Source organism: Triturus cristatus, chromosome 9 (assembly GCF_964204655.1).
Source record: "Triturus cristatus chromosome 9, aTriCri1.1, whole genome shotgun sequence".
NCBI classification, from domain to species: Eukaryota; Metazoa; Chordata; class Amphibia; order Caudata; family Salamandridae; genus Triturus; species Triturus cristatus.
In genome coordinates this window covers 333,965,036-333,984,399 of record NC_140592.1, presented here as the reverse complement: position 1 = coordinate 333,984,399, position 19,364 = coordinate 333,965,036, and the positions used below count along the sequence as shown (strand labels likewise).

Sequence of the window (19,364 nt, the reverse complement as noted above, 5' to 3'; positions counted from 1 at the left end):
TTCTGTCCCCCTGCTTTTAGGCATTTTAGATTGCCTTGAGCAGGCGCGCTCCTGTAGACCATAGTGCAAGGGTGTACCTGATGTCTAGCATAGGTTTTGTACTGGAAGGGCAAGCTTCCAGTACAAAATATTATACTTAGATGTAGTTTAAAACATTTTCAGCTTTGCATGTGTACTGTCCAGCTTGCATGCAAAGTTGGAAAGAGGTGACTAGAATAAAACTTTTCTCCAACGCTACACTTGACTTGAGGAGGCATTCATTTGTTGTGCAATGGCTTGTCTTCCTTTCTCATGTGGTAGGGCTTTATGTCAAAAACCATGAGTGGTTGCTTGAGATCAGGTCTTTAACCAATACTGAAACAATTAATACAATAAGGGTTCATTCCCATCTCATTAAAAAGGAAACACACTCTCCAGACCATTTTTTAAGCAAGAGTTTTTATTTAAAGCAGTGCTGGACAAATACCTACAAACCCTCCCACCCCTGCCCAATCCATAGCGGGATGTATATTTATACTGTATATAGCCTTTATTTTACATCATTTTTACAGAATCGGTACTTCCTGTCACAGTGCTATCCCAACACAGTTTCACTAATCAACCCAATGATGTGAAATATCTTCAATTGCCCTGGAGGGAAAAGGTGCTCACACATGCAAGGTTGGAAGGGAAAAGGCAAGTGCAGGCCAACTATTAAGATTTAGCTGAGGCAGAGTGAAGCAAATTACCTGTGAGGGTCCCTGTCTACCACAAACAGAACTAAATTATCTTAATAAAATTAGACACACATGACCTTTTTTCTCTTAATATTTTTGGGGTATGCCAAGGATAAAATGAAAGAGAATCTACTGACATGTTTTCTTTGTATAAATATTTACTGCCTGCTAAGCTGAATCATAATAATCAATGTAATAACCCTCCTATATTAACCCCTTCGACGCTTGTGACGGAACGGTTCCGTCATGCACGTCGGTTGGGCTGTGCTTATGACGGAACCGTTCCGTCATGGCCCCGCCCGCGCTCAGATCCTTCAGCACTGCGCGGGAATCCGCGCAGCGCTGAAGGGGTTAATACATAAATTCCCTGTCAAATGGTAAATTCTTTTTTTTGATGTATAGAAGTACTCTGAATTTTAATAAATCCGTAACCCTATAATAAGTGAAATGTACCTTGTTTCTAGAGACTAATAAAAGTTATTTGTAACAAATTAATTTTGAGATGCAAGAAATTTGCAATCTGTGAATAAACAATTCTAATCCATGTGTCGGTAATATTCGAAATAGTATGTGTGTCCTCCAATAACATGTCTGTAATTGGTCAACCAATATTCCCGCTCACTTCCCAAATGCCATGTGTGACACATGCTGGGGGTACAGCACTTTCCTTTGTGAAACTAACTATATTCCTTATCCCGTTATAAGGACAGGCTGACAGATGGTAGCATCCAAAGTTATGTTAGCTTAGGAGCAAGTGCTGCATTAAATGTGGCATCTGGCAATTCATATAATGTTGGATATAAAATATCCCCTGCTGTGCATTACAAGGAAATGGCAAGTCACCAATGGTTTCTCTGATCATATAGAAGAATGAGACAGAAGGCCGAGTTGCTTTACAAGGTCATGGAGCTTTGAGTGGCAATCCTAAGTGTTACTCTATCAGCAATGAGCCTGATCTCCAGCAGAGTTCAATCTCAGCTGGGATCGACTGCTCAGGATCCACCAAACAGCATAATAGGGCCAAGTTCAGGGCTGGAATCACTGAGGCCTATTCACACAGGCTCACTGGAGTACATAAAGTAGCACTTCTGTAGGACTATTTTACATACTCTTACATGTCTATGTGAATTAGTCCCAAAGTCTTTTTAAAAGGATATAAAAAGGTAATATTCCTTGACAATTAGATGCAATTAATGAGGATGGCGCCCTCCTTGCACTTTTATTCATGGGAAGTGGAATGTTTCGGAACCTATTCAGAAAGGCGTTGAATGGTGTTAAGGAAGTACGCCTATATTGCTACTTCCTGTACTCACAAATGCTTTTGTGAATTGGCCCCACTGTGTCCCAAGACACATATCCCTATTTGACAGTGGACACCATATCATAGCAGGGATGAAACCTTTCTTCGGAGCCAGTCACAATGCAAGAAGTCGCAAGCCAGTCACAAGAGCCAGTCACATGCCAAGAAGTAACAAGCCACTCACAACCCAAGACGTGTGATTTTTTTTTGTTTCAGCATATAATTGATTTTAAACATGTCAAAGGCCCCAAATTATAAGGGTAAACTTTAGGGGGTCCTGCCTTTTTAGCATACAGCACTCAAAACACGCACTCCACAGGGTGTGCATAGTAATTTAAAGCTTTACCTCTACCTTCATCCATGTAAAGTTTTTTGCATTGCAAAATAATGTTCAGAGCATAGCAAGGTGTATGTTACTGTAACTGAACCCATGTAAACTGGAAAATGTATGCAGACTTTCTATGCAAATGTTGCTTCTGCAAAATGTTCAATGTCCAATAACAACTGTTTGCAGGATTTTTCCCTGCAAGTTTTTGCAGGATTTTTTATGCACAATTGTATTGCGCAGTAAAACAACACAGTGTATTCTGCTAAGCATTGCTGATGCTGGAGCCAATTTGTTAACCTTTACCAAAAACATGTGTGACATTTATTGTCGCAAAAATTGTGATTTTGCCAGAAGTGATAAAGTGAAAACTGTTGGAACCTTTGGGACATTTTCCAGTTTTCCATAACCGTTTGTGAAGATAAAAATAAAGGGGCTTATTTATGAGCCCTTTGCACTGCTGGTGCATCACTTATTGTGAAGCTGCGGCAGCAGAAAAAATGTGCCACATTGTGCCATATTTACAAAGTGGTGCATCTAAGTAGATGCATCACTCTGTCCCTGCGCTACATTATAGCTGGTATTATGTATGCAGGGTGGGTGTTCCCCCGCAAATAAGGGTTGTAGAAGTGGTGTAGTGAAACCTATGAGATTTAACTACAACCCTTCTAGGACACCACTGCGTCAAAATTGTACGCCTGCCTCACAGCAGGCGTAAGACTGACGCAGGCCTTTTCACATGGGGCTTGCCTCAAGTGAAAGGACACGTTCCTGGAGTTGCGTCTGTTTTCAGACACACTAAAGTTCTGGGGTTGATACTACTGAGTATTTCTGGTTATTTGTATTTTTTTTCTAAGCGCTTCATTACTAGTGCCCCAGTAATGCATACTCCGGAGCAAACTGAATCAGTTATTGAACTTGCGTTAAATGACCAGACGACCCCACAGTTTTTTCCTGGATAATTTTGCTGGAAAAACTTCAATATTCTAAGCTGCCTAACTCATAATGATGTGTAATATGGAACCTGGGCAAAAGAAATCTCTGACTCCGCTCTATCTGTAATTCCCCGTGCGCTGTTATCTTTGTAGCACATTGAATGGGCTACTAAAGCTGTACAAACATGTTTGTCCCTGTTGAACAGTGAGAGCTGCTGATTTCACTATTGTTATACAGTCCTGCCACCTAGTGGCTTTTTGGTACAAATTTCGTTTTTCTCAGTATGCTTCTAAAAGTCAAATCAGCCAATGAGGTCTTTTTAAATAGTCATCAAAATGCCTGGGGTAGGGGAATGCACCAGGTTGCCCTTTGACCCTGTAACATGTAACATTACAGAACGAGAAATCACATGCTCTCTAGCCCTATAACACCACAAAAATGGCATCATGTGATGTTCAGACCTGATTTAACCACAGAAAGTTAGATTTAGGAATTGGATGTAAAATTTTTAAAATAAGCCAGGACAGGCTACTGACGTGAGTCCTTGTGATTGCTTCCTTCTTTGGTGCAGTTAGGGCTGCCACTTTGCAAGTATTTTAACAGTATGCTCGTATTTAATTGCTACGGCTGGTGAAAAATATTGAAATATAAGATGGTAATTTTTACTGTTTGAAATTTTAAAACAGCTAATACAAGAGGAATTCACTTCAAATATTTTAGAGCTTTCTAAACTGAACTATTTGAGTATAACGCAGACCGAAGTAAAGTTACCCTGTTATAAAAATATATAAATAACTTTGCTCAACCTCTTATTGAACTACCAGCTCTTGATTTATCAAAACTCTTAAAAACAACACAAGCAAATAATCGCTACTTTTCTCTGAGAAAGGTGGTTACCCTAAATGCAGTCCAGCCCAGTACAGTGAAACATACCAAAACTTGGAGCCTGCAATACAAGTAAAGTTCTGCTTGGTGGAGCCTGGGGCATAGTGAAAGAATGAATGTATGAATGCTGGGATTTCTAGCGTGGGCAGCTACTCCGAGGAATGTCCCGGCGCTGAGTGGAAAATAAGAGAGCACTGAATGTTGAATTAGATAGTGAAGAGCCAAGTTTGAGTTGCTTTCTGAAAGTCTGCTCGCTTACGATTTGACTTAGTTCGGCAGGCAAGCTATTCCAGACTTGGGGGCCTAGAACGGAGAAGGATCTACCTCCAGTTTTTGCTTCCTTGTCCCATGGAACTTTAGCCAGATGGCCATGGGATGAGCGCAAACCTCTGAGGAAAGTATAGTGTTGGATCCTGGAGGATAAGTGTTCAGGTCCAAAGTGGTTCAGAGCTCTGTGCACAAGGGCCAGGGTCTTGAGCAGAATCCTCACTTTAACCGGAAACCGAGTTTGGTTGAGTCCTAAATGTAAATTGCTAGGTACTAGAAGGAGTATGGAAGCTGAAAGGATTATACGCACTAGTACTTCATCTACTATCTAAATAGCAGTTGCAAAATATCTTGGGTGGATGTGGGCAATAAGGCTGAAATCAATATCTGTGTGAAATGCTTATGCAAATTGTGATTAGCCAGTCTACTGAACCAGTACTGTAAATGTCTCCCACTCACCAAAATGTATCCAGCTTTTCTTCTAGCTCAGGCCTGAACCACCAAAGATGAAGCTATTCATACTGGGTTCCTATGATCGAGAATTTTGTACAAAGTTTTATCATTTGTAAATATGGAGTTTTTTATTAAATTGTTTTGCTGTATTGAAAGTTTATATGCAACCAATATTTAACGAATTTTCCCCAAACAGGATTGCTTTATAACCTATTAACAACAATTTTTATGTATATTTATTGAATATTTTTTGTAATATGCTTTTATGACTATTTGTCGAATAAAGGTTGTTTGGTATTGGTATTGGAGTGTTGCTAAGCAACATCAGGTTTGATGGGACACACTGAAACAATTTATGGGCATATTTACAAGTCCCTATCACCACAGGAATGTCACTTTTTTTGACGTTCCTATGGCAATACGGGCTTCGCCTTATTTACAAGGCAGTGTTAAGCCACTTAACTTGGCTTAACGCTGCCTTGTAAATAAGGCACCCTTTCACTCTATACTTACCACGAAATGGGTGGGCAATGGGTGTTTCAGAGTGCGCTCCACCGCAACATCCATTGATTTTGACGCTGCCCCATATTTACAAGGGTGGCATAAATATGGGGCAGCGCCAAAATTAAGACCAAAAAGCCCCATGTTTTAACATGGGGCAACGAGGAGAAATGCTTTATTTCTCCTCATTTTTGCTGTTTTTATGTGTGCTGCATTGTGAAACACACATGAAGCAGCACGCCGTGCATAATTGTTTATGTGCAGGAAGGTGTCCCTTCCTGCACATAAGCAATCATTTTAAAAATGAGAAGTTGCAACTTCTATGTGTGCTGCACAAAACAGCACCCATTGAAGTTACAAATCACAATCATAGATTGTTTATTTGCAGGACATAAACAATCATTCCTACAAATCAGGCACCCTTGCACTCTTGTGCAAGGGAGCCTGTGTTGACGCTAAGCAGCTGTAATTAGCAACAGCGCAGGGGGAAACGCAGGGCTGCACTGTATTACTGTAAATACGGTGCAGCCCTGCATTTCTAAAGTGAGGGAGTGTGGCGTTAAGCCAAGAGGGCTAACACCGCACTTCGTCACTGGTAAATATGCCCCTCAATGTTTCAACTGTGTACTGTCCCCAGCAGCCTGGAGTTGCTGCTGTTTTGTAAACGGAAAATCCGCAAAACTTTATTTTCTAATAAAAATATGGTGCTTTCAGTGTCACGGGTAGCAAGGACCTCTAAATGACTACCATGAAAAATTGCCTATTTGATTAAGACATCAATGCCACATCATGTTGCTACCCAGTACAGTGCTTTTGAAGGCTCAATTTAGCTCTATAGCCCGCTGCAGAGGTCTATACCGGTTGTTAAAGGCATTGACCCCAAGTTATAGGTGAGTGCCTATAAAGAGGGTAAGGGCTTTTAACAACAAGCATAGTCCCGAGGCAGAAGGGTTATAAGGCTATTAAAACATTTCACCGGCTAAGGATAGAATGTTCAAAATGTTAAGGGGAGAAACTGAAAGACAAACATTGGAATATTGGAGCAGAAGGCTTATGCCAGACATTAAAAGCCCAGAGCCACTCCATTGTCTTCAATGGTGCTCTCAACATTCCAAATTTCAAATTAGAGATAAAGCACTAGCGTGAACTAAAATCCACTGAATACATAGGAACATTAATTGGTTCAGATTTCAAATGAGATACTAATGCAGTAGGGACTGCAAAATATAATTTCTATTCCCTCCCTATTAAGGTGCCCATTTACAGTTCTGTGTATATTGCGGACATAAAAACACTCTGGCACAAATATTTGTACATGGCTTCGGTCCTTATTTGACGACGATTTACACGTGTGAGTAAAATAGTGAATAATGTAGTCAAACATGTGCATCCATTTTTCCACCCATTCACTCTTGTGCCCTCCTTTACACTTTTCACATTTTTAAAAAAAGTGCTAGAGCCACCAGTGGATGCTTCAGAGCACTAGCTGAGTGGCGGTGCTTCACATTTTTAAGAAACTTTCTGGAAATGAAAATCCAATATGCATTCTAAAGGCAGGGATCTTGAAAATGTGAAGACATTCTCTCAAACCACTTGCTTGTCAATTGGATTAGTGTGAGAAGGTTGGAGTACGACCTTTGACATCTGGTCAGATTTGGTGCTACATATGTTACAGTTACTTTTATCCACCAACCTTACTCCACTTAAATAAAATCAAATAATGGGTCTGGTCAGGTCATGACTATTTCTCATACAGAGAAAAAAACAATTGTGTCGGGCATCAATAATTTCTATTGGCACAAAATGTTCTCAATGGTATATAAATTCTCCTGAAGACTAATACACTTAGGTACTGCAGCACTGCATGACACAATGCATTACACCAAATGCTCCCTTGCAGAACTCTCTCTAAACCATATAGATGTATGCATGTTTGTGGTATTTCTACAGCCTGAACGTATTCGAAAAGCAGCAGAGTGCATTAGAGGGTCAAAGGTGAAGATAAAGTCAATCAGTGACTGAAGGAGTAGCTGGTTTCTAAAAGCGGATGTGGATTGTTACTGCATTGTGATGTAGTGTTCTTTAAAAAGGTGTGTCTGCAGCTCATTCCTGAATTCCAGAAGATTTTAGGCAGTTGTGATTGCAATAGAGCCATCAGTCCAGGCCGTACATGTGTAGATGGAGTTTCCTACATGCCAATAGGCCCAATTCAGTCGGGAGACTCCCGATGTTTTGAAGCAAAAAATGGCTTTCTTTTGACTGCCTCCCTCCTGAAATTGCCTTTCCCTTAATAGAGGTCAATGGGGGAAATACATTCTCCTTATTATTTCTTTTTTAAATGTCTCAATTTTGACTTCTAAAATGCTGGCATGTATGGGAGATGGCATGTTGCCTTTTTTTTTTAATTTCTTTTTTTTTACTTTTAAGCACTTCTTTGCCACAATTCTACTGGTGATGAAAATTGGTCCTTTTTTCAGATCATGAACTACCGCCTCCCTCCTCCCACCTGCCACAGACCCTATATAACAGGCTTTATTTGTTCTGCTGATAGCAATCCATAAGACCGCTGAAATGACACAAGGGAAATAGTGTGTTGTTCTATCTAAAATGGCTACCGTTCTACATCCATAAAATGCGTTACGTGACAGAAGGCTACACATTTACACACCTGTACCCGTAGCATGCATGGTAAGGCCATTTACCTACGCTTGTCTCAGTGAGAAACAGTTAACAGGAAGTTAGGTATGAATGTGGAGGGAAATCTTAACGTTAGATGAACTGGAGGTTCACACATTTATAAAGTTGAATAGAGACCAGAATATGCTGGTCAAAGTCACTTCAACCAGTCTATTGTTTTTATCTGCATCTCTTCTTTTTCCTTCCCAATCCTGTGCCTGATTATGAAAACTTTTCAGTGACTGGGTGTGACTTACCTTTGATTTTAGAGGAAAAAGTAATAGATTTGAATTCTCAAAATGCCAGGAGTAGTATAAGTAATACTTCCAATATTTTGCATCAAATGTCATTACATGATTGACCAATAGGCACAGTCTTACCTACCCAGCAACTTTCTGCTTGCTTCTGAGATGCTAAGGTAAGGGTAGGGTGAAAATAACAGAAAGTAAACAAAGTTTGCAGAGCCCTGTTTACTTTCTCTCCTGTTACCGCTTTCATCTCCAGCAGCTTTCTGCTTGCTTCTGAGATGCTAAGTTAAGGGTAGGGTGAAAATAACAGAAAGCAAACAAAGTTTGGAGAGCCCTGTTTACTTTCTCTCCTGTTCCCGCTTTCATCACCACTCAGTCCAAGCTCAGTGCCAGGGGTGCCATAGGGCTAGCCAGGGGTGGCAGGTGCTAACCCTAGCTTTGCTGATTGATCATGTGGAGTAATTGACTTAATTCTCAAACCGTTTTGTGAATCAAGACATCTGATGAGTTCTCATTGGTGCCTCCCAGTTCTGTTGGATGGCAGACTAGAAAATGACGTACAGGTGTGTTAATGGTCCTACAAGGCTGCAATTAAGTTGCCCACCATATGGTTTCCATTCTGTAGTAAAAATGGCTTCCGGTCCGGTACACATTTCAACTGACTGACCCTGAATTGGTGGGAGGCTTCCATTAATTTGTAAGTCGAATTTGGAAGTTTGGTAATATTTATTAGTTATATCTTCTTGGGCCATGCTATTTACTTATTATAGGTTTATAACTTTTGCTTTATGCCAATAGACAATAATCTTTGGACACATTTAGTTTTTAAATTACTGCTAAAAGCCCACATTTCTGGGCCAAATTCAGACAGCAGGAAATATAATTTAACTATGCATTACACAGAGAGACCATAGAGCCATTTCAAGATGGCTGCCACATTTAGCTACAACTCACAGTGACTTCAACGTCTTAATCTTGCTTCTCTGACTATGCCACTAGGCACCCTAGTGGGACAAGCGCTGTGTCACATATTAACAAATATAAACACAAAAAAGGCCAACTGGTCAAACTATCAACGTATGTGCAATTTGAAGGGTTTGCATTATGATATGACAAACAAATATAGCAACAGGAATCCAAGCATTTATCTCCTTGCAGTTAAAGCAAAAAGTCTTTACAAATATCGTTTTAACGTACCAATACAAGAGAGCCACAGGAAAAACGCATTCACTTTCTGGACCTGGAAAAAAACTCTAAAATTGGAGAGTGTACTGCAACAGATATAAGTTTCAACTGACAGACAAAAGATTTTGTTCCTGCAAGAAATTCAACACAGGATCATGTAGAGAAAAGATTGCACTCTCAAAACATTAAATAGAATATGTACATATTTCATTATCCAACGTGATCAACAAAATTCCAAAGAATAAAGACTTGTACTCCTGATATGTTCAATATAATCTCCACCAATAAACTATTCTCAACATTCTCAAAATAACCACAGTGAAAAAAACAAATTGTCTCCCAAATATATTCTCCAAAATAAAAATAACCCATCCTGCAATATTTCCCCTTTACATAAGGAATTAAGAGTTTGTCTCATTTTGTTAAACTACGAATGTGGGTTAAAATAGGTTATACTGTAATAACTGATATTTCCCCCCCCCCTCCCCCAAAAAAAGAGATATAACAGATGTATCTGCCTACATTTTCAACAGACCCGTTCAGGCTGCATTTAATGTCTGTTTTTTCATTAAATGTGGCTACAGGTATCTTTTCCGCAGGACCCATTAGTTTGAAAGCCAAACGATAGGTGGAAAGGGAAAAAGCATTCAATACCTTCACTTGCAGATATATATTTGGTGGCCGTGTCCCATTGTCTTTAAACATTTGTCTGGCTCCATTTTTGAAAGGTACTATGGCCTCTAGCAAACAAAATGCCAATCCTCTAGCAATCTTCTCATGGTAGATAGAGTGCTTAAAACAGTTCAAAAGGTGACAGAGTGAGGACAGAATGGAACACAGATTGCACAGAGCATCGGCGTCTGCAATAGGTGGAGTGGCAAGCGATAGGACTGTAACTCCGCTCAAGAAATGCCACTGCCATGCCAACAACTGTATTTACAACAAAAGTTGGTTGGTTCCTTTACCCCACCACAATCCCTTCCCTCACAGACATCCTTTTCCATCTCCAACCCTCCCTATCTATATTTTTCTGCTTCAGCCGGTCTCTTCCAGCCTGCTCTCTGTCACTGGTGCCGGGATAGAAGGGGTCTCCTCCTCTTCGCCATTGCACGTAGGCAGAGCTTCAGCGATTTCATCCGGCTGGGCCAAAGGGGCCTCTTCTTTCGGGACACTGACTGGAGGGATGGGATTTGCAATCAAAGCTGTTGTAGACGCTGGAGGTGTGCTGTCTGTCGGCTGGTTTGGATGCCCTGGTTCCGCTTGCTCTGTTGCTCGCAGCCTCTTCATGATTGTGGTGACCCTGACTGCTTTCTGAGGGAAAGAACCCAGACATTTAATTAATCTAGTGCATGTTAATTTATAAACTGATCTATAAGTCCCTTGAATGCTCTCTTCTAGTAAGTGTGGAGCCAAGCCCCCTATCACATTGATTCATTGCCTCACCACCTACTTGATCGCAATATTACACCTTATGCATGAAAATGAACCACCATCAGGTTGTTGTTTACTTGTAACTGTTGCAACATGTTGACAGTGGAGGACAGATCCAATGGTTATGTTCGTTGTACTGCATGTTTGTCAGGGGAAATCTAGGTAGCTCTAACCTCACATAGCCACTAGGCATGTCACCTAACAGAGATTCAGGGTACCTGTAAATCTTACACTTATGGCTTAGCAAAAGTCATAAAGCAGGGCGGGATCAATAAGAGAATAAGTGCTCACCTCCAGCACCCTAATGTCTTCTGATTGAGGGGAGACTTGTATACCACATTAAGACATACAGAATGCGTAAATAATGGCAGCTCTGCTTACTTGTTGTACTACTGCATATATTCTTGCAGAATGGGGCCCAGAAGGTGTAGAGCCAGGTGGCAAGGAGCTAGGAGGTGCATGCAAGAGGACCATCTGCCATGTCATATGATAAGATTGGAGTAATGTGTGTGTTACAATGAACGTGCGTGATTATGTTCATGCATGTCTAAGTACATGCCTGTGTGTCAGGGGCCCTGGGTGGCGTATAAAAACGATAGCCATCCATGAAATATTGGGGGCACTTGAGGGAAATTGTGGATGTCCCTGTCATAATAATAGTATGGCTAAATAATGTCACTTGCCTGTACTAATTCTGGTGGACCAAACATGACAGACTGAGAGTATCCAGAATATTATTGTGACTTTTCATGGAAAATAATGGAACATCCATGTCATACTGGGAGTATTCTTGGCAATATGCTGGCTATCTGTGTGTTATTGTGATACATCAGTTTCATTATTGGCAATCCTTGCAAAATAGAGATCAATACATAACATGTTGTTAACATTACTGGTGTTATTGTGTCTATCTATGCAAAAAAGTGGGCTTACGTACATTTGTGTCAATTCTTGCAAAATTTTGACAATCCTGGGCATAATAATTAATGACCTGCCAATGCCTTATTGTGCCCATTCTTGACAAAAGTTTGGATATCATTGGCATAACCGTGGCGCATACTTGACGTATGGTGGCTATTCTTGACTTAATCCTTTTTATCTCTGAAAATAGAGGTTGTGGAAATCCTTGCCAAATGATGTACATCCTGATATTTGATGTGGATAAATGAACTTAAAAGGTAGAATCTGTCCATCTACTAGCTCTTGGTGAAAATGACAATTGGATGTTTTGGGTCCAATGAGTATATGCTAAAATTGTAAATATGATGCTTTCAGACATTAATGCTGTATTTTTTCTTTATAATCTATAAAATGCCAAGCTTCCAATTTTTGTAAATAAGCTTATTTACCCTATGGGAAAGTTTGCATTCCATGGTGAAATGTCAGTATTATAAGAAACGTACAAGGTGATATTTCAGAAACAATTACTGCATTTATGAAAATATGTTTAAAATTATATGAGCCCCCGATCTTTCAGTACTCCCTCCTGTTGATAGCTAATTGAAGGTTTGGAGTAAAGTCCCCCGGATGTAGCCTGACCCACGCTTTTTGCCCTTATGCCTCGCCTTTTGTTTTTAGTTGTTATTTATGTTAAATGTATGTCTCCTGCTTCTTTCGAGCTATCCTGAGTCATTTACGGGGCTGGGCCCCAGGAGTCGCCTACTGCCTTAACTAATGTATGATCCTTTCTGAATCTAGCGGCCGGCCCTGGTGGTTGTAGGCCCATGCTTGTAACTGACTTATTGTTTCAATAAAAAACTTTAAAAAAAAAAAAAAAAAAAAAAAAAATTATATGAGCGATAATTTAATATGTGTTTGGGGCACTCACCGTCATCACTGTCAACTCAAAAACAACGGAGATAATATTAGTCACAAAATTGTGCCAACATATAATGTAAATGTGCTGTTATTAGTCTACGGTTATGCTCACATGACGGGCATGGGGGACCAAGTCATGTGGTCAAAGCATACAGACATCATGACTGCGGTCAACTACACTGTATCAGAGATTTAAAAAAAACATATAATAACACCTTGACAGAAATTTAAATGGACAGTCGCTGCAGTAAATATAAGCTCATTGACAGAAATGTCAGAACTGGTCACTGGTTACTCACAAGTGGCTAGCTATTGAAAAAGGCCCAAGTAAATTGTGAGTAATTGGATTTAAAATCAGGGTCAAAGTGAAGAAATAGAGTCATTCACACAGTGTAGGAGAAAAAAAGTTGATGCTATTTTGTTTGGGTTATGACCTATGTAAACTGTAGAATACAAGTGTTTTGGTACACCCAGTAGGTTAGTCAGACTACCTATGCAAGCTCAGGACACATATTTATGGACAGTGTAAATATTATATCAATAGTCAATATGCCCATATAGAGATAGTATTCTTAACCAAATGCACATAAATATGTGTTGTCTGTTCTGTCTCAAAATTCTAAAGTGTGCCACTCTATTTTATCATTTATTTCAGATTTATCAGTCACTAATTTATGAATCCATTGGCGTTTTTTCCCCATAGTAATGCATGTTTATGATTGGGTGCTCTGTCTTCATTCAGGTTTTCAATGAGCATCCAAGAAAATTCTTCTGAGATATGATGGGGTTCTTTAAAATTTGTAACTACTTTTATAGTGAGACACCTCGTCTGATGGGGGGTTTTGTTCTTAGAGCCTTATTAGTTTGCTGGACCTTCGTGGAGTTTGCGTTTCATGGTTTTCCTTGGACCACTTTTTTCTGGCCAGGGAGAACCACTCAAATCATGTGGAACACACAAAATAACCATTCCCTTTTCTAGTGGTGTTGATGTATTTGTGTTTTTTATCCTACACGTGGTCCACTAGCAAAGTGGAAAAAAGGATACATTTAGTGTTTCACAATTTGATGAATTTGGATGTCCTAGCATGCTAATACAGATGCACTGCTTTTTGAATTATGTGCTGTAGATATTTAATCAAATGAAAGTAATAGAAATACTGATTTTAAACATGCAAGTTGTGTAGTTGCCTGGCCATCCTTTGTAAGAAAATATAAACTGTGTTGTCAAGCTGACATCTTTCTAGGTAAACTATACGTTTAATGCCTGCAAAACTACACAAATTAATGGCCTGTTGCTAACCATAAAAAGACACCAAAGTCTGAAAAATATGCAGCTGCTAATGGTAAAGACAGATTTCACACAAGGGCATCCATATTCAAATGCACACTTAGTCTCGCTTCCAGGTTCTACAATGGACCCTGTCATTGTTACTCACAAATGTGTTATCACGTTAGTCATTAGTACCCAACCACATTCTTCTACACATGCGATTAATAGAGCCTGCCCATTTTCTACCTCGGTCATTAACATCAACCTGCATTTTAACAAACTCTCTTCCATTTGTATTCTTCCCATATTTAATGGGAAACATCATTCATATATATATATATAGGTATTTTACGTGTACAGCATATTGGTACTCAGGGATATTCTAAATGGCCCATTGTTGAGTTCTTCCCCCATTATCATCATGTTGATTTAAGGATTTATGGCTTTATAGTTGGATAGTATTTCATAAACAATACAATAAATTCAGAAGGATAGGTAGGTATGAATGACTTAATTCTCACACACCTCAATACTTCACACATATGTGCTTTAACATACTCCGTACCATGTTTGTAGCATGTATTTGCACCTCATGCACCATAACCAACATGTCCAACACCCTTTGAGCACTTTACACCCTCTCCAGTGGTATCAAAAACTATGCAGACACTCACATACAATATGAATCTGTCAATCAAAAGGTAGCTACACTGCAATCATGACTGCTGAGCTGATGGCACAATCAAGAAAAACATCCAGATGTTTACTGTTGAAAACAAGTATCAAATCAAGTCAAAATAACTTTATTTGAATTGAGCAAAGCAATTCCTAAAAGTGAGAACAAAGTGCATCAAATCAAATGAACATCTCATTACAATCAGAAACCATCAGCAATTAAAAGATACAATAACACATTATCTCACTATTTAAGTCTTAAAACTGTGTGATAAAAAACCAAGTTAAAGAGAACCCCACTTGCGGGGTGGATAAGGATTGTAAATATGATAAAGCAGGTCGCAATTGTCTAACAAGTGGTTGAATATATTTAAAATTGAGACTATTAAACCGTGGACAAATAAAAACAATGTGCAAAGTATCAGGGGATGAGACGTTGTCACAAGTACGTGTAGGTAGTTTGGACGTTTTAAACAACCAACCATTCTCACAACTAAGTAGCTGAGGGGAAACCAGTATTGTATCTCTGGACATTACCTTCCATTTAGCTTTGGCAAAGTTTTTCTCGATCTGAGCACAGACTCCATCCTTTATATTCTTGTCTGAAGCAGCATTTCCAGAGATCCTAGAAGCATATAAAAGAATCATGTATTAGTTCCCTCCGAACATGTCCTAAGCCAATGTCCTTGACAGATAGGGAGCCACAGAATAAAGGACAATGTTGGAATGTGAGAAGAGAAAGAGGAAAAGATCTACAAGCAAAGGAGGATTAGTTTTAATATCAGGGACAGAGGGTGAGAGGAAAGTGGGTGAGGGAGAGTTAGGAGGTATAGCGATGTCAAAGATGCATAATAGGCAAAGAGAGAGAGAAAAGGGCAAAAGAAATGAACCATCAAGAAAGCTTGAAAATCACTTAGTAATGCTAATCTGAGAAAAGACAAAGTGACAAGCATTACTAGAGGAAACTAAGCCCAGGAGAAATTTCATTTACACAAATGTAATCTTGTGTAAAGAATACTACAGAGGCATCTAACATCCAAGTACATGCTGGAGAAGCATGACAGTGTCTGTCAACATTATTAACTGGGCCTATTAGAAAACAAAATACATGTCCTTATAAACTTTCTCAAAAATGAAGAAACAATAAAGCACTGCTGGCTAGCTTCCTTCCGTATTACTGGTTGCACAAAGCTTAATGAACACAAGAGCCATATCCTGTGCAAAATAACTCTCAAAATTAAAGGAAAAATACTTGTCTGATGGTGAAACCATCACCGACTGAAAAACTCATATGTAAAACTAAAGCAAAACATGTGGATCTTCAAAGATTTTGCAACACTTTGTATACCCATAAGACACTGCAGTAAAGCATTATTGAGAGTGGTATTTTACGATTGTGAGACAGAAAAATAGAGTCAAACTCCAGACTATTAAGAAAGAAAAATTTAAACTAAAAAGTATCAACATAGTTGAGTGAAGTTTATGCCCGAATATGAATTAGAGAAAACAAAGAAGGGCTAGCTAAATGATGAACGAGGAAAGAAATATAAGTGTATGCTGGGAGTGGAATTACAGTTAAAGGTGAGGTGAGCAGTTGAAGGAACGAAGGTGTAAAGAGGTAGAGAAGAGTGAGTAGGCAGCGCCTGGTAGGCAGGTGATTTGAACAGTGGTAGGAGAGACTGATGCATTAAAGGTTAGAGAGAAGAACAATGCTAAACACTGATAGGAGAGTGAGGTTAGGTGGTAGTGGAGAAAGAGGACACAAATTAGGGAGAGTAGAAGAAAGAGAGAGCAAGAGAGAGTAAAGTATGCTAGGAAAGAGGAGCAGATCTGAAAGAGAGAGACCAAAGAATGACATAGGCTATAATGTTACAGGGGACGGAAGAGATATGCCAAAGTTTAGAACAGAAGAGAGAGGCTAAAAAAATGATAGAAAGGATTAACAATAATAGACAAGCGGAGAAGGTAAAGTGTGGCAGGAAAGATAAAGGTTAAACAGTGGTTTGAACAAGAAATGCTCGATAGGACACTAGGAGAGATAAACAAAAGGTTGATGGAAGGAAAAGATGTAAAGAGAGGGGAGAGAGAGAGAGAGAGGCTTAATATAATAGGAGAAAGGTGAAAAGCTGTGAGAAGACACAGAGCTTGTAGCATATTATACAGCAAGAGAAGATAAAGACGATAAAAAAGAGGGAGTCTGAATACTTTTAGGAAAGAGGGAAGTTAAAGATTGGAATGACAGAAACAGCACCTTATTTAGGCATTGGTCTAGTGAGAACAACACAGTAAACTGTCAGTCTCTCAACCCTCTAAACCTGTGGTTGCCCACTCTATGTAGAGTCAGTAGAACTCATCGGCGGAATTTCCGCTGACTGCGTAGATGGTGACCCCTGACCTAGTGGTATATCTGTAAGAGGACTGCCGGGTCACAGTGGTGGTCATCTCTCCATAATGAGGTGAGTCATACCATCACTTACTTTCCCTTCTCTTATTCATTTAAGATGAGGTGGAAACAGGTAGAGAATTAACCAGCCCCTCACGTACATGTACATTAAGTCCATTTCCATTGTGTTCAGAGAAAATAAACTCCTACTATTGGAGTTTGTTTTTCCTGAACAAAATGTTAGAAAAGTAGGGCTGTTAAACAAGGCATTTGCTAGAATAACCTTCACTGCTCTGAAGGGAACCGCCATGGCAGCGACTACCTTCAGTCTAGTTACTACAGTATAGAGATCACTGACATATTGGAGAGAATCTCTAAATACACAAACAGTCCTCTGTCAGGGTGTGGGAGGTCATGATTTTAGTCTTGCTGGTAAACAGGAGGACTGCTCACCAGGTTCTCAATACCCATGTGAGACTCAATAGCGATCGAAGAGTGAACGTGAGACAGAGTGAAACAAGACAGAGAGAGCTGTAAACGGTACGGATGTTTATTCACCAAAACCCAAGGGTAGGGGAAATGACCACACTGTCTTTTTTTTTTTAACAACATATTTTATTGATTTTACATGGTATATGCCGGGTTGCGACCCGGAGAATATATGTTGATGGCTCTATGTAACATTACATATCACTGGTCGTGGTTTCTGAAAAACGTCTGTTTATAACAATAACAACATTGCGCCTATCCTCCCAAATCCCCCCAAATTATAAATATACATTTGAATATGTAGTCCGAAGGGCTCGTAGGACCCTCCCATTTGTATAGAGTCCCATCTCAGTACGGGATCACAGCTTATCAGGGGTCTGAGTTGATGATGGGGGGTAATTCTATGCCCCAATAATCCGCCCACCGCAGCCATATTTTCTTATGTTTCTGGGGACATCCCCGAGCCTGAAAGAGAGCTATCTCTGCATTCATACATTAATCTATGGCCTTTTTCCTCCGGCCGATCTTCGGAGGAGACTCACTTTTCCACTGCTGAGCAATGTCCTGTTTAGCGATGGTAACCGCTAAGAACAATAAGTGCTGTTTGTATCGGTTCCCCCCAATACTATCCGTGGTATGCAATAACAGTAGCTTCGGCCCGAGTGGCAGATCGCACGACAACACCTCACTCAGGCAAGCCACCACACAGTCTTTTTGACCTCACTGATATCACAGGAAGTGACATCACATGACCTTTGCGGCTGAATTCCAGGAAATGATGCCACAAGTACTAGATCCAGATGACATCATAATGATTGATGCCACTGATGCCTAGTTATGCCTCAAAGTGAATTATTGCTAAATCACAGGGAGATGCACAAAAAAGAGTCTTAATATAGCCTTATAGCCCGCCGTAGCGGGCTATACCGGCTATTAAAGGCCCGCTGCAGCGTTAAAGGCCCGAGCCGAAGGCGAGGGACTTTAACAAAAATAGTGGGACTTTAATAGCGGTATAGCCCTGCTACGAAGGGCTATAAGGCTATTAGAACATTCTGCCACTAGAGGGCAGAATGTTCTAACAAATTAAACAAAGGCTTCTCGAAGCTCGAGCTTCGAGAAGCTATTGTAAAACATTGGAATGTTGCTCTGCGGGTCGTTACCGGCCCGTAGAAGCATGGAGCACTCCATTGTCTACAATGGAGCTCCCAACATTCCAATGTTCTAATAAAACAATAGTGGTTAGGCCCACTCATACTATAGCCTTATAACCCACTGCCAAGGTGTAGTAATGAGGTCCACGAAGGTAAGATGAAAACTACACATGGGCTATACCAGTTGTTAAAGGCCTTGAACCAGAGTCTGCTCAGGGCTATAACGAAGGTGAGGGCCTTTCACAACAATTAGAACATTGGAATGTTGGGAGCTCCATTGAAAACAATGGAGTGCTCCGGGCTTATAATGGCTGGTATAAGCCCGGAGCACCAACATTCCAATGTGTCTTTGTTCACAGCTCTGGCTGTGAACAAAGACTTCAGGGAGCCTGAGGGGATTTGAATCCCCTCGCGCTCCCTGAAGGCTTTGTTTTGTTAGAACATTCTGCCCTCTAGTGGCAGAATGTTCTGATAGCCTTATAGCCCTTCGTAGCAGGGCTATACCGGCTTTTAAAGTCCCTCTGCTTTGTTAAAGTCCCTCGCCTTCGGCTCGGACCTTTAACGCTGCAGCGGGCCTTTAACAGCCGGTATAGCCCGCTACGGCGGGCTATAAGGCTATAGTATAGTCTGAGGCAGAAGGACTATAAGGCTATTA

At 40.2% G+C, this 19,364-nt stretch overlaps 1 protein-coding gene across 1 annotated transcript in view; it reads right to left on the bottom strand.

Moving 5' to 3' along the window:
- Positions 1 to 503: 503 nt before the first annotated feature.
- Positions 504 to 19,364, bottom strand: part of LOC146797873 (caM kinase-like vesicle-associated protein) — a 592,979-nt gene continuing 574,118 nt past the window's right edge. The window contains exons 10-11 of the mRNA XM_085625076.1: positions 15,224 to 15,311; positions 504 to 10,803 (exon numbers count right to left, since the gene is read on the bottom strand). Coding sequence (XP_085481202.1) covers positions 10,528 to 10,803; positions 15,224 to 15,311 — 364 coding nt within the window. The 3' untranslated portion in view covers positions 504 to 10,527. The remainder of the gene's footprint in view (positions 10,804 to 15,223; positions 15,312 to 19,364) is intronic.